General features: G+C 48.6%; 1 protein-coding gene across 1 annotated transcript in view; it reads right to left on the bottom strand.

Annotated features, from left to right (window-relative positions):
• Positions 1-392: 392 nt before the first annotated feature.
• The window catches only part of LOC123377562 (ovotransferrin-like), a 58,922-nt gene continuing 37,666 nt past the window's right edge, over positions 393-21,648 (bottom strand). Inside the window, exons 22-25 of the mRNA XM_045030608.1 lie at positions 20,477-20,559; positions 12,275-12,411; positions 8,313-8,367; positions 393-4,309 (exon numbers count right to left, since the gene is read on the bottom strand). Coding sequence (XP_044886543.1) covers positions 4,093-4,309; positions 8,313-8,367; positions 12,275-12,411; positions 20,477-20,559 — 492 coding nt within the window. The 3' untranslated portion in view covers positions 393-4,092. The remainder of the gene's footprint in view (positions 4,310-8,312; positions 8,368-12,274; positions 12,412-20,476; positions 20,560-21,648) is intronic.

Raw genomic sequence — 21,648 nt, 5'->3', positions numbered from 1 at the left:
TAAACTGATGTGACGAACAGCAGTTTAATAATGCCAGTTAAGCAGTGCAAGCCCCTGTGTGGACACACACTGAATTTGATTTAAGCCTCACTTAATGATTTAGCATAAGTCGATTACTTACTGAATTAAGCTCAATCAATAGAAGCCAGGTTTGCCCTGGTTTCACAATGCTGAGCCAGAACAAACCGTGTGAAATTTGTAATAAGGGCAACAACCCTTCCACTAACCAACATTCAGAGAAACGCCCCTGGCTCAAGAGCTATTTAGTGCCATTAATACGGCGCTGCCACATTCTGCCTGGCTTAGCACTGTTGGTGGGCCTGGTGAAGAGAGAAGCCAGGAAAGGACAGCAACAGATGGCTGCTTCCAGCACTGAATGAGGACTCACCACATGTAGCCAAACTTCTTTATTTAAGTAACCACATTTACCAAGAATAATTTAAAAGCAAAAACAGGCTCCTAGGTCCTCACCCCTGTAGGCTGGGGCGTCTCAAGAAGGCAGCTGCTGGTAGCAAAAAGGGGAAAAAAAAAAAAAAAAAAAAAGGGTAAGTTCTTCATTCCTCACTTCAGCATTGCGGGTACAGACTGACCAGATCAGACAATTGCCCTGGCTAACTAAATTCAAAAATGTGACTGGTGACATAGCTCCAGTAACATTCTGCTGCTGAAAAGTTTATGCTTTGAAATTGAAGAGCACAACATCCTTAACGCAAAAATCATTTGGCTAGTGAACGTCCAGCTTGGCTCCTCTCTCGGCCCAAGGACAGGTTTTTAAACCAGAGCAGCCTGGGAAGGACCTGTCTCTCAAAGAGGCATTGGAAAGTGTACTGTCTTAGCATTCCCAACTCAAATAGGAGCCATGGGAAGGGGTAGGGGGAGCAAAGGAGGAGCAGTTCAGCATGCCACCCCCTCACTCCTCCACTGACACCAAGTGTTAGCAGTATATTTAATCCTCCCAACTGCTGCTGCAATGAACAGGGCTGGTCATACCGTTTTGAGAAGATTCATCTGGTCCCACCGATTTGGCAGTTTTGGATGCAAAGCCCAGCTCAGACATTCACTTCTCTTCAAGAAAAGATGCTGTTTGCAAACAAACCACCTTTCTCCAATTGACGGGAGTAGCACAAGTCGATCTGCTCTTGCTGCACAGCTTTATACATCCGTTAGTGCTAAGGAGAGCAGAGCGTACAGACGTCAGAGAACAGAATATGTGGATACAGAATGTAACCTTTGACAGAAGATACTCTGTCGTGTATTGCTTGACCTGGCAAGAAGGGGTCCACAGAGAACATCAGGCTGAAAGTAGGGGAAGGAACAAGATTTGCCAGGAGCAAAGTTCAAATACTGAATTCTTACCAACACAGCCAACCAGAGGACCAGCCACCACCTCTCTCCCACCTTCTAGACTAAGAGACTGGCTGGGTTATAGATAATGCCAAATCCTGCCACAAAGAAAACCCAGCGACGGCATTTCCTGTGTACCAGCAGCTGCTCTCTTCAGCAGATACCGCAGGGAGGCAACAGTCAGCAGACCACAAGCCTATTAGCAGCAGGTGGCCTCTGGTCAGTGAGCACCTCTTTGCAGAGAAGGTTCCTATTAAGGAAGCAGAGGCAAGATGAACAATCCAGCATCACAAAGGATTCCCCCAGCTGAGCCTGCAGTGAGCTCTGCTGGAAGACTCCGCTGGAGGCACAGACAATGCTCACTGCCAGAGCCCCATTGTGAGTGAAGAAAACCATTGGAAAAGGTCACCAAGAGGATGTTATCTCCTCAGCCAGCCCATTAAGACACAGCAGCACTGCAACCAACAGACAGTTTGCCACCACCTTCCCCTCCCCTCCCCCCCCCGGCTTCTGCTGCTAACACCCTGCAGGCTTGTTTGTGGAATCTCTCCCAAGGTCAGTCAGTTCATTCTTTCCACCTTTGGAAAGAGCTCTTAGACCTGATCCAATGTGCGCTAAAGTCAGACTCCAACAGGTCCTGGACTAGACCCCAATAGGCTGAGTACATCTGCAGGAAGAAGCAGACTGCTACTGAATTGTTCCTTTGCAAAATTAAGCATAATACTTGTAACACACAACAGGGCACCGCATCTGGCGACCACAACAGATCCCTTGGCTTTAAACATTACAGGGGACAAACGTAACAAGAACTGGGAAACTCCAATGCTTTCCCCTTCGTCATCAAGAACCTTCATCAGAAACACCTAAACTGCAAAGTCTGCTCCCCATCATGTCAGTAAACTGATCTTAGGCCCTCTGTGCAGCTATTCCTGGCTCCTATGACAATCACTGACTTTATCGGTAAACAAGGAAAAAATGCCTTTAAAAGTCAACCTCTACCTCTCTTTCTACAGCCTCGTCCAACTGAAGTGACAACACAATTCATTGTAGGACAATTCTGATGTCAAATTCTGCTTACGAAATCACTGACTCAGGGGCGCATGCAGATCCCACATGGGGACAGTTCTGTTCTTCAAACCTCACTGAACTGAGTGAGCCCATTCGTGCACGTTTGCAGGAGGAGGGCCTAACCGAAAGACAAAAAACAGGCGAAACACGCACCTCAATGGGGTTTTAATACATATTCGTTGTGCGAGTCTGCTAAATTCAGCTGTAATTCCAGACCCTGCCCCAGTTAAAGATCAAGGGTGAACTCCTAGCCAATGAAATCAATGGCAAAAGTCCCACTGACTTCAAAGGAGCCAGGATTTCACCAGGAGATTAGGGCACCATCACATAAAATAAGCAGCCAAGCCTCTATATGAGAGACACCATCTAGCTAGTCATGTTCACTTCCGATTACTCTGGTTTCTGTTCCCTCCGTATGGGTGCTGCGCTCCTGATCCTAAAGGCACAGGTGGCTCCAGAGCACAACCTGAGCACCAGCAAGCTGCTGTCCTGTCTCAAGAAAAAACGGAGCTGAAAGTGGGGCATGTCTGCATGGAGAGAGGTGAATCCAGCACTCAGGTTGGAGTCCTGGGAAGGAGAAGTGGGTTATATTCAGACCCAGGCATACAGGCCTCCCAGTAGTTTAACCTAGACCAACCATTTTTGTTACAAACACTGTTGTGTGCATTTATGAAGATCACATTATAAAACTGTACACCACTCCTGAGAAGTAATGTACAGGAATGCATGAGCTTCCTTAGCACTGTGTGCTCTGCAGAAGCAAATCAGCACCAAAGACTGGACTGGAGCCAAATAGAACAGCAGCCCCCATGTACACAATGATCATCAATCACCTTTACTATCCGGGTCAGATTTTCCAAGAGTTCAGCACACACATGGAAGTGGCCAGATCTTGAGAAGTGCTCAGCACTCTCCAGCCCCTACTATGCATGTCTGACAATCTGGTCACTTCCATATAGGTGCTTACATGGGTGCTGAGCACATCTGACAATCTGGCTGTGTGTTCCTTTTGAAAGGGAGGTGGGAATGGGGGGAGCAGCAGGAGGCTGGCCAACCCCTGTGAAAGCAGCGTTAGTACATTCCATAGCAGGCAGGGATTTCCCGGTAGCATGTGCAATTGGACATTTTAGCTGTGGCAGCACAAAGATCACAAACTCACTGTACCCGATTCACAGAGGACAGGAATGGGAGAAGAAATCAGACACCATGAGTAGGGTTATTAGTAACGACCATGGGCACCAGGGCTGAGATGCCAAGGTAAAGCAGGAGTGGCTGCAAAGTCCAATCTTGAAATAATTTCTGCTATCCAAATATAACCCTCCCATCTGTTTGGAGGCTGCCTGGGACAACCAGAGGCTCCTTACCCCAAGTGAAACCCCACTCTAAACCCTCTGCAGCTCAAGCACTAGAGGCAGCCTCCCAGAAGGGGAGCATGAGATAGGAACAGGAAGGGCTGCAGTTGGCGGAAATCACAGTGGCAAATACGTTCACAGGTTGATTCAAACCCAGCTCAGTGCAGGTAACAGTGCATTTACTGCTGGCGCATGCCTGAAGTTCTTTCCATAGAAAGATTACATTTTGGGCCCCACTCCTTCCCATCAGTACTTCTGTATCAGATGCCAAATGCCTTTATCATTAGTTTCCCCTTTGATAGTTTCTGCCTCCCACACAGCCCAGCTTTCAGGCAATCCTGGCCAGCCATTTCTCCAAGTCCTCGATGTCAGCACTGCCTTCCTCCGCCTTGCTGCCTCTGGCGCTGCACTCCACCAGCTCCACCTTCATGGGCAGCTGTGAGAAGTCAAACTCCTTGCCCTTCTTCCCCAGCTGAGCAGTCCCACTGGAGGCTGAGCCGTCCAAGGTGCTGGGGGCAGCTGAGCGAGTCACTCGTAAGGTGTTGCTGTTTTGCAGGAGAGAAAGTAGAAAACATTATAAACTGGGGAGAGACCCAGCCTTTCGCATGCAGAGGGGCTACCAGTGGAACAGTAAACACCAGCTCTGACAAACCTTCCTCACCCATTGCTGCAGCTTGGGGAGCGGTGCATTTAGTACTGAGCTACCAGCTAGTTCCATGAACAAGAAAATCCCCACATGTGCACGGGTTTAACAAGAAGTTGAAAGGAGCAGGTAGGCAGGGAGAGTGTGTGCCTAGCATCCAGCTATTCTGCCCATGCCACAGAACATAGTCTCTTCAGGGCACTGGAGCTATACAGGGGTGTGAAAATGGGACATGGAGCTTTTAAGCTGATGCTGCTGGTTAACCTCCAGCTTAGGCTGGCAGGGACCAAAAGTTCCCATTTAATGGCTGCTCAGTGAGTGCAATGAACCGTTGCACTCTAGCTAGTTCCTAGCTGGTCTGAAGAGGCCTGAGGAATGGCCTACCCGTTGACTGGCAGAGGGGATCCCTCCAAAGCAGCATGGAGATTTCATGCAGAAGCATTGTCGGGGAGCTTGCCGCACCCACGGTGTGGACTGATTCCCTTTGCACGACTATCATATTGCACGAACATTACAGTTCCTTTTAAAACTAGTGACAAAGTCGGGGAAAGTGATCTCTCGGGAAGCATATACTAGTGAACACTAGGCCATTCACACGCCAGCTGCCCCCATCAGGGACTCTGGGTGAAGCCTGCAGTTTCAATTTGCACAGTCCCCAGTTCCTGAAATTACCTCCCTCTCTTCCATGAAAATCTCCCCTTCAGCAGAGTATGTCTTGGTGCACCCCTCCCAGTCTGTGTGTACGCAGATGTGGGAGTCCTTCCCCTGCAGGCGAAAAGGCCTGGCCCCTTGTTATAATTATCAAATTCAAAATTTATCGGAGCCAGTATTTGGCAACCTTCATTTGAAATCCTGAGATTCAAAAGAAGCTGAATTTAAACCTTTCCCCCCCATAAACTGGGATTCTCCTACAGCAGATGGGAAGTGAACAAGAAAAAGCCTAATGTGATTTCACATTTAGACAGCCCTGGGCAAAGCGTTGGAGATAGACAGGGGTTAATAATTTATGTGCCCGTAGACTTCGGCTCCGACAGCATCAGCAAGGTTCATACTATTTCCCTTCCCCCTCACACTACAGGCAGCTGGAGAAAATTAAGGGTTTTACGTGTTTTTGAACAAAGGAATTGCACTTAGCTCCCCAAATCCTGCCTGGCACAAGAATTCAGCAGCCTTGGCAAAAGCACCGACACCTGCTGACACCAGTGTGCTTCGGGGCCTCGGGCAGCCCTGCCTTTAGAATGCAGAAGGCAGCGATAGCAGGGTAGGGCATTTAGATCCAGCCTCCCTTCCAACTCCATAAACTGGCAACGCGTTCTAAAGCATCTCCTCCTGGAAGGCCATGATTTCCTCACTAGTCTTGCTGCATGCTTCAGTGCACCTCCCCATCCTGCTGTCAGGAGAAGTGATATCGCTTTAAACAGCCCCGTGTAACACAAATCTCGTTAACCAGCAATGCAATTAGCCTGCCAAGAGCAGAGCCTGATACTAACTAAGAAGATTACCAAGGGATAATTAGGGGAGTGGAATTACCACTGATCATATTCAGATGTGGATTAGCAGAGTCAGCCATTCAGAGGTCTGATCATTCCTCAGCAAAAATATGCTAATCTAATGCAAAGAAGGAACCTAGTGAGTTCTGCAGATGGTGCTGGATTTAATTCTGGCACTAAAAAAAAAAAAAAATTAAATCCGAACTCACATGAAAAGCTGGAGAGAGGGGAAGGCTGGACAGAGAGAGAAATGCAAAGAAGACACAAGAGTAGGGTAGCAAAGGCAGTGCACCTGGCCACAACAGAGCAGAGCACCACTACCACACAGTTTGACATGCTTGAAAAATTACTGCAGCAACACTGTAAAAAAATGAATGAGCTAAGGGCTGGAGGGGGTTGTTCCTGGCTCTGCCACAGTCTGCCTACGTGACCTTGGGCTAGTCACTTAACCACCCCATGCCTCAGTTCCCCACCTGTAACACGGAGAGGACAATCTTTCTTTCCTCTGACCTTGTGTGACTGCACTGCCTACTTAGACTGTAATCTCTTTAGAGCAGGGACTGTCTCTTGCTGGTTGGGGATACAACACCTGGCACAACAGGGTTTTACCTCACTGGGGATACTAGGTGCTATGGTTTAAAGCAAAAAGAGGGAACTTGGAGCAGCTGGTCAAGATTTCGTGAGGCACTGTGGCCTGGTCCCTGAGGTATACCTGCCTGTGGCGCACTGGGATCCCCACCTGCAGACGCTTCTGAAGCAGAAGAAAACTCAGACCAACAACGGAGTCGATTAATTCTAAACTGGACAGTTGCCACATTACTCTTTCATCGATGGAAACCAAATGTGTCAGTAGAGAACATTTACTTAGAACCCCCTTCTCCTTCCTCTGCCACGCTGGGGGGCCTGAAGTTAACAGAAAGGGGGGCAGGTGGGAGGGAAGTGCTCCAAGAAAGCCGACACCGTATGCTTCAGCTTCAGTTGCATCTGAAAGGCCAAAGAGGAGAGCAGAGCTGGGCCTGGGGAAATCTAGACTGTCAGGCCCAAGCCGGGCTCTGATGCAAAAAGTAACTCAGGCTTCTGGGCATCTAGAAAAGCCGGCGGGATGGGACTGTCGAGTCATTTCATTCCATTATGGTTACAAATCCTCAGCCCTTCTTGTGCCTGAACTACTTGCCCAAACGCGCTTGCTCTCTCTCTCTCAGCCAAGCCTAGCAGCTTTTGTTATTTGAACCCACCAACGCAGCAGAGATCTCGCTTTACGGACAACACAGCGGATGCGTGGCTGGAAAAGAGCCTGCCATGCGAGAGGAGCCAGTGTAGTGTTCTGAGGGGTCTGTATAGCAGCAAGCAAACACCACGGGAATAGCAAGGCCCTGTTCAATGCTGGCATGCTAGCCAGTGAGTTCTATGCAGAAACCCAATCTCAGGACATAAATAACTTGCAAACACCTAACATCGGAACTGCAGAAAATGACCCTGCTGCCTCTTTCCCCCCTGAGCTCCATAGTGCGGATCCGTTTGTGAAAGGGAGGGGCATACATTCAGGTTGGAACAGGCCCCATTTAAATAACACCACCGCCATCTACTGGACAAAGCGCAGAAGTGAATATAAAAACCAAGAACTTTGGTGGGGGACAAAGTCCCACCTTGAAGCGATTTATATGTGAAGTTTGAAATGTTAGTCTCCCTGCCCTACCCCTCACTGGGGACCCTCGGGGATATGCGAGTACTGCAAGCTCTTCCTCTGAATTCTCCATCCCCAACCATTGTTAAACCAAGACTGGATGTTTTCCTAAAAGATCGGCTCTAGGAATTGTTTTGAGGCAGTTCTCTGGCCTGGGTCAGATTAGATGATCACAATGGTCCCTTCCGGCCCTGGACTCTATGAAATCACCATGGGGCAGGGTGGGGGAAAGAGGTGGAAGAGAGAGACACAGACTGATTAAAAAAACAGAAAGTGGAAGGGCACATTCAGTGCTATGGCCACATTCAGATTAAAATGATGACAATTTGAACACTTAAAGGGCAGAATTGGATAAGAAAACCAATAGCAGCTGCATCACCTTCCTTGTAAATGAACTCTGCAGCGTGCTGTGAACACGTAACCCACTGGAACACAGGAGAACTCTGTCACCGCTTCTGCCACGTAGCTACGGTCCAACACTCCCTCCCCTGTGGATAAGGAGCCTGTGTGCATGCCCACTTTTTGCAGCAGTGTTTTCCCCTCAGGAAATCCCCACCTGCCAGGGTTGCTGCGATTTTACTAGCTCATGTATTGGCTCCTTTCTTCACTGTGAAATAGCCATACACATGCACAAAAGGAGACTTCTGCTTGACATGAGAGGAGATCAGAGAGGGTAAAATAGAGAGAGAGAGGGGCACTGAGATTTCTAACAAAATCCACCCCACACTTACAGTTCTTTCTCCAGCTGCTGCTGAATAAGCTTGGCCGATTTTGCCATCGTGATATCTAGAAAAAAAGTGGTTTAAAAAAATTACACTTGAAAGATCATTATTTTCTTTCCAAGACATGGAAAAGCGGGCTCCGTGTGGGGATGAACGCTCAGTGACAAGCCCCATCGCTATAATACTATCACCTGGTATGTTAACCAGGGCCCGCCGTGTGAATTAAGGCTGGCTGGAGTTACAGTCGACAGCAAGAGCCCCTACTTTCTGCAGCAGGCCAGCGTGGCAAACTGGGAATTCTGCAGCTACCTCAGGCAGAATACAAAATGGCAGGGTTTGTTTGAATTACATATGGAAGTGAACACCACAGCCAGGACAGATTCCCTTGTGTTATTTAGATATTAAATTACACTGACTTCACGTTGCCTGAGCTTTCAGTGTGCTGCAGGCATCTGTCTATTGGAGACAATTTTGCAGGATAGCTAATGCTGACATTCAAATTGCTTCTCGGTTTCAGAGGCAACACTGCATAATGCAGAGGCAGCTGACACTGCTCTCGGGGCTACTGTTTTATGCTGTTTGCAGATTCAGGAAGACAACTCTGCACTCCATTCACCTTCGGAAAATTATCTTCCCTACCTCAATGGCTCGCTGATAAGCTGCCTCTCCCCAGGTAACTCCCATGCAGTTGGGATCATCAAAGCACCAGAGCCCCTAGCATAACCTGGAGAAGCAGGCCTGGTGATCGTGTTCTTGCCTAGAGCTCTTTGACTCTGGAATTAATTTTCCACCCTACTTTGGTGGTGCCCAAACTTAGAAAAACCTAGTGTGTCCTGTTGAGTTTTTTCCATGTGGTCCTGTCAAAGGACATGCCTGCTCTTTAGCATGCCTGCTGAAGCCTGCCTCAAGGCTCCTTAAAACATCCAAGCCAGATATTCAAATACAAACAAGCCAGATATTCAAAACATTCCAATTTATTAAGTCCTGCACTAAGGTCTTTCAATACAGAACTCAAACTTACACAGCCTTTGCCCCAGCCCAAAGCTGGGCCCAGCCTCTCCTCCCTGAAGGTCTTCCTGCTCTTCCAGCACCTCTTGACTGGAGTTTGGCCTTTTGCACAAGCCTTCTTACTCTCTGCACTGTCTGCAGGCACCTGCTAACCCATCTCCCCCTTTATAAGGCCCAGGTGCCTTCTCTCAGCCCTACTGGGCAGCAAGGGTCGTGGACCCAGTTCCACTTAAAGAGCCAGTCGCCCTTTGACAGGTCCCCCCTTTTTGCCCACCCAACACCCATGTCAGGCAAGAAAAGAGGTACCAGAACACCGCAAACTCTGAGCTAACCCAGAAAGACTTGGCCTATTGAACATCCCACCACATAATGTCGTGGTGGGAGTCTGCTACAGACCACCGGACCAGGGGGATGAGGTGGACGAGGCTTTCTTCCAGCAACTAACAGAAGTTGCTAGATCACAGGCCCTGGTTCTCATGGGTGACTTTAATCACCCCGATATCTGCTGGGAGAGCAATACAGCGGTGCACAGACAATCTAGGAAGTTTCTGGAAAGAGTAGGGGACAATTTCCTGGTGCAAGTGCTGGAGGAACCAACTAGGGGAAAAGCTCTTCTTGACCTGCTGCTCACAAACAGGGAAGAAATAGTAGAGGAAGCAATAGTGGATGGGAACCTGGGGGGCAGTGACCATGAGATGGTCGAGTTCAGGATCCTGACACAAGGAAAAAGGGAAAGCAGTAGAACAGAGACCCTGGACTTCAGAAAAGCAGACTTTGACTCCCTCAGGGAACTGATGGGCAAGGTCCCTTGGGAGAATAACATGACGGGGAAAGGAGTCGAGGAAAGCTGGCTGTATTTCAAAGAAACCTTATTGAGGTTGCAGGAACAAACCATCCCGATGTGTAGGAAGAGAAGTAAATATGGCAGGCGACCAGCTTGGCTTAACAGTGAAATCCTTGCTCGTCTTAAACACAAAAGAACAGCTTACAAGAAGTGGAAGATTGGACAAATAACCAGGGAGGAGTATAAAAGTATTGTTCAGGCATGCAGGTGTGAAATCAGGAAGGCCAAATCACACTTGGAGTTGCAGCTAGCCGGAGATGTTAGGAGTAACAAGAAGAGTTTCTTTAGGTATGTTAGCAACAGGAAGAAAGTCAAGGAAAGTGTGGGCCCCTTGCTGAATGAGGGAGGGAACCTAGTGACAGAGGATGTGGAGAAAGCTAGTGTACTCAATGCTTTTTTTGCCTCTATCTTCACAGACAAGGTCAGCTCCCAGAGAGCTGCACTCTGCAGCACGGTATGGGGAGGAGGTGACCAGCTCTCTGTGGAGAAAGAAGTAGTTCGGGGCTATTTAGGAAAGCTGGACGAGCACAAGTCCATGGGGCCGGATGCGCTGCATCCGAGGGTGCTAAAGGAGTTGGCCGATGAGATTGCAGAGCCATTGGCCATTATCTTTGAAAAATCATGGCGATCGGGGGAGGTCCCGGATGACTGGAAAAAAGCTAATGTAGTGCCCATCTTTAAAAAAGGGAAGAAGGAAGATCCAGGGAACTACAGGCCAGTCAGTCTCACCTCAGTCCCTGGAAAAATCATGGAACAGGTCCTCAAGGAATCAATCCTGAACCACTTAAAGGAGGGGAAGTGATCAGGAACAGTCAGCATGGATTCACCAAGGGCAAGTCATGTCTGACTAACCTAATTGCCTTCTATGACGAGATAACCGGCTCTGTGGATGAGGGGAAAGCAGTGGATGTACTATTTCTGGACTTTAGCAAAGCTTTTGATACAGTCTCCCACAGTATTCTTGCCAGCAAGTTAAAGAAGTCTGGGCTGGACGAATGGACGGTAAGGTGGATAGAAAACTGGCTAGATGGTCGGGCTCAATGGGTAGTGATCAATGGTTCCATGTCTAGATGGCAGCCGGTATCAAGTGGAGTGCCCCAAGGGTCGGTGCTGGGGCCGGTTTTGTTCAATATCTTCATTAACGATCTGGAGGATGGTGTGGACTGCACCCTTAGCAAGTTTGCAGATGACAGTAAACTGGGAGGAGTGGTTGATACGCTGGAGGGTAGGGATAGGATACAGAGGGACCTAGACAAATTAGAGGATTGGGCCAAAAGAAATATGATGAGGTTCAACAAGGACAAGTGCAGAGTCCTGCACTTAGGACGGAAGAATCCCATGCACTGCTACAGACTAGGGACCGAATGGCTGGGTAGCAGTTCTGCAGAAAAGGACCTAGGGGTTACGGTGGACGAAAAGCTGAATATGAGTCAACAGTGTGCCCTTGTTGCCAAGAAGGCGAATGGCATTTTGGGTTGTATAAGTAGGGGCATTTCCAGCAGATCAAGGGATGTGATCATCCCCCTCTACTCAGCACTGGTGAGGCCTCATTTGGAGTACTGTGTCCAGTTTTGGGCCCCACACTACAAGAAGGATGTGGATAAATTGGAGAGAGTCCAGCGGAGGGCAACAAAAATGATTAGGGGGCTGGAGCACACGACTTATGAGGAGAGGCTGAGGGAACTGGGATTGTTTAGTCTGCAGAAGAGAAGAATGAGGGGGGATTTGATAGCTGCTTTCAACTACCTGAAAGGGGGTTCCAAAGAGGATGGATCTAGACTGTTCTCAGTGGTAGAAGATGACAGAACAAGGAGTAATGGTCTCAAGTTGCAGAGGGGGAGGTTTAGGTTGGATATTAGGAAAAACTTTTTCACTAGTAGGGTGGTGAAGAACTGGAATGGGTTACCTAGGGAGGTAGTGGAATCTCCTTCCTTAGAGGCTTTTAAGGTCAGGCTTGACAAAGCCCTGGCTGGGATGATTTAGTTGGGTTTGGTCCTGCTTTGAGCAGGGGGTTGGACTAGATGACCTCCTGAGGTCCCTTCCAACCCTGAGATTCTATGATTCTATGATCCAGCCCCCAGCCCCTTGGGGCTGTAGTTTCCCAATCAATGAACAGTACCTTGCTTGTTGCAGGCTATCAGCAGTGGCAGAGTGTTTTTCAGCACGGTGCAGTCAGTCAGGACCTGGTACAGGAACTCTGCCACATCCTTCACCTCCCGCTGGAACGCTACGCTGTCCACGACAAACACGATCGCTCTGTGCAAAAGGGAATGAGCACAGCATAGCCATGTGGTTGGCAGGCTCAGACTGCCACGCAGCTCACACCCCAAGTCCTCATCCCCAGATTCCAAACAACCATTAATGGCCCACACTTTGCATAGTTACAATAGGACCCCAGAGTTATACTTCATATTTCTAGCTTTAGATACAAGAATAATACATTCATACAAAGAGGATGAACACACTAAGGGCAGGTCTTCACTACCTGCCGATCCGGCGGGTAGTGATCAATCTATCTACTGTAGACGCGATAAAAATTGATCCCCAATCACGCTACCCGTCAATTCAGGAGCAGCAGCAGTCGACTTGCCGCCGTCCTCACGGCCAGGTAAGTCAACCTAAGATATGCCGACTTCAGCTACGTGAATTTGCGTATCTTAGGTCGACCGCACTGCTGGTGTAGACCTGGGCTCAGTAGATTATAAGCTTTGTAATGATACCTTACAAGAGACCTTTTGCATAAAGCATATTCCAGTTACATTATATTTACACTCATAAGCATATTTCCCTAAACATATGGAGTGCAACATCACACTCACTTCCATGGGGGCCCACATAGGATGCACCTAAACCTGGACCGGAGACGTCCTTCTTGAGCTGTGCTGGGTGCTCTCCTGGGAAAGTCCTCAAGCCAGAGATGGAGAGAGGCACCAAGGTAAGTTCACCTCCCACTACTCTCCAGAACAGTCTCCTGTAATACTTCCTGACTGTCCAATCCAGCCCACTTCTAAGCAGAAGCTGCCTACTGTGCTAGCAGGTATGAGAACAACATTATCAAATGCGTTTTCACTCCTGACCATTCCGCAATTGAACCCAGAACCAGATGAAAGGCTGGTGCATCAACTGACTGCCCCATCTTCCCCCTCAGGCCGGAGCCAGGCCCATACAGCTGGGCAGACTGAGTGCAGTCCTGTTACCACCCACAGAAGGTTGCTGCAAACAGAGTGTTACGGGGCCTCTCTGCCCCACCAGGGCAATGATGGGGTTAAGGAGAGCCTGTGGATCCACTGGACCTCACCCCGCTCCACCTGCAGCCAATGTCAGGTGGGGAGAGGGGAATTAAAATGGGGAAACCTCAGGGTGGATTTGATTTAAATCACTAGTCAGGAAGACTGGATTAAATCATGATTTTCTACATAAAAAGTGCATGCTTGTTGGTTGTTATAACCTTAATACATATTCTTCACAACTCAGAGATAGATGTAGGTTTCATTTTTAGAAGGTACCCACTATAGATTTTTAATGTGATTTATTTTGAAAACTTTTCAGATTAGTTTTACAGCTATATCAGAAAATGAATGATTGTTTGGTTATTTCATTTACAAAAAGGTAATTGAAGCAGATATTTATGAAGTCATTGGGAGGTGAACTATCATTAATATCTGGAGGATTTTCTTGCCATGCTGTATTAGGAGTAGCACATCACAATACAGACATTTAAATTGTTTTTTTTACCTAAACCAACAACGGTAAGTATTCTGGATATTTTTCTTCACCAGCAAACATATAATATTTAACAAAACAAGCATATGTCCCTCGCTTCTCACATTTATCTCCAGATTTCTTCTTCTCCTGATCTATTCCACCCCAAACAATCTTCTATTCATTGAACTTTTTGAAATTTTGCACTTTTAGAGAGAGGTAAGGGACTGACTCTGTGTACACAAATTTGCAGAGGGACAATAGGGTTGAGGTCTGTTATTTCTCACCTCTATATATTTATTTAAAAACATTTTTGCTGTTAACAAGCATGTTATCTCTGGAGACACAAATCCACAGTTTGAGAACTACAAAACTAACCATCAGAGATGCTATCTTCTAGACTGAGCACTGAGTCCCATTGGGTGAATAGAAAGATTAACCTAAATAATCTATACAGAAGCTCCTGGAACCCCACAAGATGGGTCCCTAATCCATGAACTATTGGAACTCATTTACAAAACTTTTCTTAAACATTACATGAATATATTGTCTCATCCTACAGAATTAGAATTTATAATCCCTATTCCACGATGAGATATCTTTGATCTAAAACGTATCTTAATTAAAACTAACTCTAGATAGATTTTTCCTCAAAAAGCATTTTATCAAAAAAATCCCATTTAAATAAAAAAATCCAATTTTCTAAAAAAATTAAAAAAAAATAAATCATTGATTTTTATCCACCCTGGGAAACCTGGCCCAGCTTGGGGCTCTGCTATTTCCTGGACGAGGGATGTCTGACTCCAGCCAAAAGCATACGGCAGCTTGCTGCCTGGATGAGCCATGTGGTGGGTGGGACTGACAAGAGGACTAGCCACCTGAGACAAGCCCAGAGCAGATGGGCGGGATGCTCCCAACACATCTATTCTGAAGTCTGACATTTTCCTTTTTGTTCTGGACACTGACGCCCCTGAAGGGGGTAGAACTTGAACATGCCATAGCCGGAGGACTAAAGCACCATGACCCCTAATCTGCGAGGACCTGCAGTGTGGCAAGCTGTGCCCAGAGAGGCCACAAGGGGGCGCCACCCAGACAACCTAGTTACAGCAAGCAACCATCTAATTTGCATTTCTGTACATGCAAGTTACCTCTTGGCCTTGCTGAACTGTGGAGCTCTGTGGCTAAAGGTTATCCTGAGTGCTAACATCACCATGTCCCCTCCACTGAATACGAAGGTTCAAAGGAGAAAACAACTTCCTTTTTGGACTTGTGACCTTCCTGTCATTAAGATCCTGAGTTCTCAGTATCTTTCTCCATCAGAATCTACAGGGGTGGTTTCAGAAGTTAAAACTGCAACAAGTGATCTATGGGTTTCCCAGCCTCACAGTCCCAGCAAAAGCTTGTATTTCTAAATAAGCATTATCCCACTCGACAATCTCAGGCTGGGACAAGTAAAACACATCCCACCCAGCAAGAAGCCATTAGCTGTTAACTCAGTATCTTGTCTTTGAGAGCAGGTTTCCCAGGAGTGACAGAAAGAAATGCTCCCTTACTAGGACAGTCTCTGTACTATGCATAATGGGAAGCAGAAGCACATCACAGAAGAGGAGGTAGGACACTAATGAAAATTTAACCAAAATTACAAACAAGCAACTATACTAGTTCTGTGGCTGACGTGAATGGCAATCAATGTTCCTTCATGAAGGGCTTCCCCTAGCTACTGCTGGGGATTAGGGCTTGAGAGGAAGTGGGCCTGCAGGCTGGCTGTGGGATTTCTTTCTTGGCAGCATTGTTTAGGATTACAATTACCTCCACATCTCATGTCTGAGCAAGCGTGGATTTAACACCAGGGAGCCAAGAGGGTAAGAATACATTTTGACAGGCTGAGGTGATGGACTAGTAGAATTTTTTTTCTGAACAGCTGCAACAGACAATACTGTTAGAATATAGATATTCAGGCCTGCCTGTAAAGGCCTATACTTTAAGAACTTAGGTGTATTTTTATCACTTAGCTAGTTATAGGGGTATAAAAACGAAGAATCAAAATCACAGTCCTCCTGTGTATGATGGGCCTTCTCTCACTAGGATAGTCTGAGGCCTTGTTCTTAGGCTAAGGCCCTTGGCTAAGCAGCAGAGGGAGCCATAAGCTGGGAAGCAAATGGTGTCATCCTCAAATCCCAAACCAGTTACACTGAAATAAGGTGGCGTTGAGCTTTCAGGAAGACGATTCTGTCCTGATAGTGACCATCACCACCAGATAAAGAAACAGATCTTAAGATGGCTGGAAGCGACCCAGGGGAGGCAGCAGCAGCAGCCGCCGCCGCGGGGCGGAGGAAGCGGCCGGGGCCGGAGCCGAGCCCGGCGATGGCTGCAGCGGGGCCAGCGCAGGTAGGACGCGGGGCGGGGACTCCCCGGCTGGGCACTGGCTGGTCCCGGCTGGGGGCCGAGCCGAGGGGGGCCGGGATCCGGGTCCCTCCCGCGCTAGTGACCCCGGGGCCGGGGGCTGCAGCTGCCCCGGGGCAGGGAGCGGCTCCGCGCGGCCAGGCAGGGCCCCGGATCCCGCTTTGCACTAGCGCAGCCCGGGGGCTGAGGGGCTGCAGCAGCCGGATCGCTGGGTGAGATAATTCTTCTGCTGAGCCTTTCACTGTTGCACCACATGCTTCGAGAGAGTCAGCCGAGTTTTTTTCAGAAAGCCAGTGAGCATTTGCCAGTCTTGTTCCAAACTAGTGTCTAAGTTCAGGATGAACAAGTGACAATGCACTTAACATTGGCCTCCAGTTTGTAGCGTGTGGTATCTCTTGTTTAAATGGAAAGCACGATGCAACAGCCCTGTTGGTTCACATGAACTGACTTGTGTCTCCAACATTCTTAACAGCCTCATTCGGGTCTTCTAAAATTGGCTTTGACGGTGAGGGGTGTATAAGGTGTTCTGCATGTGGATGCATGATGGTGTTTTGCAGCCTTTTCATATAGGTTGTCAGTATTGGCTTAGCTCATCAGTCTGGCAAACCAAGTGTCACGGGGTGTGGGGGGACACAAGGCCCCACACCTCCGGCTTCTTGCGATTCACCATGACTCTCAGCCAGCCAGTAAAGAAGAAGGTTTATTTAGACGACAGGAACACAGTCCAAGACAGGTCTTGCAGGCACGGACAACAGGATCTTCCCCAATTAGGTCCATCTTGGGGCCCCAGGGGCCACAACCCCATTGGGGGGTCAGAGTTCTGTCTGGGTTCCCCTCCATTCCCCAGCCATTCCTGAAACTCCATTCCTGAAACTCTCTCATTCCTCAGTGTCTCCTCCCCCCCAGCCTTTGTTCAGCTTCCCGGGCAAAGGTGTCACCTGGCCTCTAACCCCTTCCTGGGTTCTCACCTTACATGCTCAGGTATCCTCCCTCAAGGTCAGTCTCCCATCCCCCAATGCAGACCGTCCTCCCAGGCCAACACTCCCCACTCAGCATTCAAAGGCCATGTTAAGAACAGTCCCAGTTCATCACCTCTCTGGCTTTAAGATTAAGCTTGATAAGTTTATGGAGGGAATGGTTTGGTAGGATAACGTGATTTAGTCAATAGGTCAATAACGTGCCACCACTGGTAATTAGTACCGAGGGTCAATGTTGGGATATTGAAAGTCTTTTTCCTGAGTGTCTGGCTGGAGAGTCTTGCCCACATGCTCGGGGTTCAGCTGATCGCCATATTTGGGGTCAGAAAGGAATTTTCCTCGAAGGGTAGATTGGCAGTGGCCCTGGAGGTTTTTCGCCTTCCTCCGCAGCATGGGGCAGGGGTCGCTTGCTGGAGGATTATCTGCTACTTGAAGTCTTTAAATCAGGATTTGGGGACTTCAACATCTGAGTCAAGGGAGAGAATTATTTCAGGAGTGGGTGGGTCAGCTTTTGTGGCCTGCATCTTGCGGGAGGTCAGACTAGATGATCATAATGGTCCCTTCTGATCTTAAGTTCTATGATTCTATGATTAAAGAAAACTTAGTTTGATAGCATCCTGTCTGGCAAGAAATCACGTATCAATGGTTGTGGCTGTGAAACCCTCATTTCTGTATGGTTTTATCTTTATGGCCCCCTCTTTTCTATAGTTAATCTGTCTGGTTCTCTAATTGTTTCTGTCTGCTGTATAATTAATTTTGCTAGGTGTAAGTTAACTAGGGTAGTGGGATATAATTGGTTAGAGGATTGTGTTACAATATGTTAGGATTGGTTAGTTAAATTTCAGTAAAATGATTGATTTAGGTATAGCTGAGAATATTACTATATAAACTGGCGTCAAACAGGAAGTGGAGGGGAAACTGGAATCATGCTTGCTAAGGTGGGGTAACAAGAACAGGGAATAGGGAACGGGGAACAGGGACACAGGCAAGGCTCTGTGGCGTCAGAGCTGGGAAGGGGGCATGGGGTAAATGCTTTGCGGCATCAGAGCCGGGAACGGAACACTGGGGAACAGACAATCAGAGATATGGCCAACTGGTGTGAAGGGCTTCGGAATATGCTTGCTTGGAAACTAACCCCAATAAACATTGCATTGTCTGCACTTCAGATGTCTGGTCTTTTATTGCTTGCTGTCTGTCACTGAGTGTGGGGGAGTCAGGGCCCTGCACCCCCCACTTCCTGCGATTCACCGGGACTCTAAGCCAGCCAGCAAAACAGAAGGTTTATCAGACGACAGGAGCACAGTCCAAAACAGAGCTTGTAGGTACAGAAAATAGGACCTCTCAGTCAGGTCCATCTTGGGAGGGTAGGGAGCCCAGACCCCGGTGCTGGGCCTCCCTCCGTTTCCCCAGCCAGCTCCAAACTGAGACTCCCTCCAGCCCCTCCTCTGGCCTTTGTCTCTTTCCCAAGGCCAGGCGGCCACCTGATCGCTTTGTTTTCCAACACCTTCAGTTGGCCCCTTGCAGGGAAGGGGCCAAGGCCGTCAGTTGCCAGGAGACAGGGTGTCGGCCATTCTCTGTGCAGACAGCATCACCCCTGCCCTCTAGGGCTCTGCAACAATCACACATCCTTAACCCACCACCTAGATCCTTAAGAAATGCATAGGGGAAACTGAGGTACCCACATAGTATTCAGAGAAAACATTAAGAACAGTCCCGCTTTGTCACACTGTCTGCATGACAAGAACCAGGGAAATGGGAGGGTGAAGGGAAAGCCCTAACAAATACCATCAAGGGCAGAGGATTTAATGCATCAGCAATTGGTTCTTGTGTTCAGAACACTTCCCAAGTCAAAGCCACTTTTGGCCTGACATCTGGAGGCCCTATGTTTACAAGAGCCAGCCATGTTGCTACATCTGGTGATCTGCTCAGAAATGAACCAGAACTGGAAAGCTGCAGATCACAATTGAGGTGCACTGGAAGAGGCTCAGGTCTGGAACACTTGGGGTAGATTAGCAACATGAACGCAGCATTGGCTACACACAGGGGGAAGAGAGCTTGCTCACCTCCTGCTAACGCTACGGTATGGATGGCTCAGCCATTCCTACCAGTTATCAGCTGATATCAACCCCACCAAAGAGATCCCGACAGCCCTCCCAGTGACTAACATTAATTTTGAAATGTAAAAGAGTAATTCATTTCCCAAAGCAACCTCAGCCTGAACTCAGGCCACTGTCTGAGGCTGTGGAGCTGGACACATTGAGAAGTACAGGATTTCACTAGCACGGGAAAGATTTAAGAAAAGGGGAGAAGTCCCAAGGAGCAGGAATTGTACTAGCCTGGGGTGCTGAAGATCCACCCCAAGCTCAATTGTGCCCCCTCCCCTAAAAATAACAAACAAACAAAAAAACATACATCTTGGTGGGTTCACTTTCTTGGTGCTATTTCAGAAAGCTGGTATCAAAAATCCAGCAAAGAACTGACTTCAGCTCTCTCTATGCTGCCCTCTGGGGCAAATCCCCTGAACTAAGAGTTGCTCCATTATATAGAAGTTTAGAATATGTTGAATAAAATGTTGGGAATGCAATTCTGCTAAATCCCACCTGCATGCTCTGTCTGTACAATGGGGCCAGGCAACTATGTTATCCTGGCTGCCACACTGTAAGCTTTTCAGGGTTTGACATGAACAGCACTGGCATGGAAGGCGTCCAAGGAAAGCCTAGGTGCTGCACAAGCGACCTTGTTGATTCAGTACCATAGGTGACTTTCTGCTCAAAGGCAGCACTGAACCCCTGCCCCAATCAGCATGGGTCAGTGTGCTGGACAGATGGGGGTGCTGCCAAACCAGGGATGCCAGTGTGATGTTTGCTTATCATGGTATGAAGCAACACCTGCAACGTGCAGACAGAGTTGAGTGGAAACCTCCTTCTACTCTCTCCAGAAATGCACACACCAGTTCCATGCGCATTTCCTATTGCCTTCTACCACCCTCTTCCCACGCCCCTCTCCCAAGCTGGCATGGCAGAGCAGTTCCTGGGGGATGGAAGGGTGGAGGAAATGAAGGAGGCTGCACATTGGTTTTTGACCTTATAACACAAGGCACAAGAGAACAGCTTTATAGGGGGTCCATATTTGCTCAACTCTCTCTCAACTCACTCCCCAACCCAGCCTTCATATCGTAATTTGACCTCTCTCCATATACAGACTGAAGCATCCATCTCCTCCATTCTTCAACCACTTACCTAGCTGTAGCTTTGAACTTCTCCAAGAACTGAAGTCGCAAGCTCTCATGGCCTGGGAGGTCAACCAGCGTCACACTAGAGCCCTGTAAATGGACCAGAAGCAGTAACAATTCCATCAATATTTAATCCACAAAGATGCATGATCATGCAGGTCTGGGTAATAAAATATGTAACAAGACACACAACAGTTCATATTCTACAGACAGCCATGGCCTACACAGCAAACAAGACTGCTTTGCAGTTCCCCAACCCCTTTTGGTATCATCATTTCTCCTACAGCATGTGCGTCCAAAATCCCCCACTTATTTGCTGTTGATAGGCAGCTTCTATACATGAGTGTAAGAGGCCCCCAATGCACCACCACAACTAACTCTTTCCTAGGCCAAGCTCCAGGCTGACAAACTGCTAGTTGAACCTTTCCTCACACACTTCACATGTTCACAAGCATGGTCATGTTTTGTGTTGCTACAACCAGTTATAAGTAAAGCTGCAAGTTTGTCATGGAGGTCACAGATTCTGTGACTTTCCAGGACCTCTTTGACTTCTGCAGTGGCTGCTGCGGCTGTCCCAGGGGCCATCTGAGCAGCTCAGGCAGCCCATGGGCCAGCCACACCAGCTGCTACTGGGGCAGTCTCAGGCCATTGCATCCCCCTTCTCCAATAGCAACAGGAGTCTGGGTGTGGGAGGGAGCTCAGGGCTGAGGTGTGGGAGAAGGATCTGGGCAGCGCTTACCTCATGGAGGCTCCCCAGAAGTGGCAACATCCCTCGGCTCCTAGGCAGAGGGGCTAGGTGGCTCTATGAGCTGCCTTCGCCTTCAGGCACCACCCCTCCAGCACCCATTGACTGCAGTTCCTGGTCAATGGGAGCTGCAGAGCCGGCACTCAGGGAGGAGGCAGCGTGCAGAGCTGCCTGGCTGCATCTCCCCCTCTGCCTAGGAGCTGAGGGATGTTGGCACATCCAGGGAGGCACCGAGCCAGGTAGGGAGCCTGCTGGCAGTGCTGTCACCCCTCCCAGCTCCGGTGGGGAGGGGGAGGAGGAGGAGAAATGTGGGTAAGGGGGCCGGGGCTGGGGTCACCGCTGGGGGTAGGCACGGAGCCCTGGGCACGGGGCCAGCAGCCAGAGGTAAGGGGCTGGCAGCCAGGGGCAGGACCAGAGATGGGTGCCGCTCCCTC

This window comes from Mauremys mutica, chromosome 9 (assembly GCF_020497125.1).
Source record: "Mauremys mutica isolate MM-2020 ecotype Southern chromosome 9, ASM2049712v1, whole genome shotgun sequence".
Lineage (NCBI taxonomy): Eukaryota > Metazoa > Chordata > Testudines > Geoemydidae > Mauremys > Mauremys mutica.
Note: the sequence above shows the minus strand (reverse complement) of the source record. Positions and strands in the feature narration are given on the sequence as shown.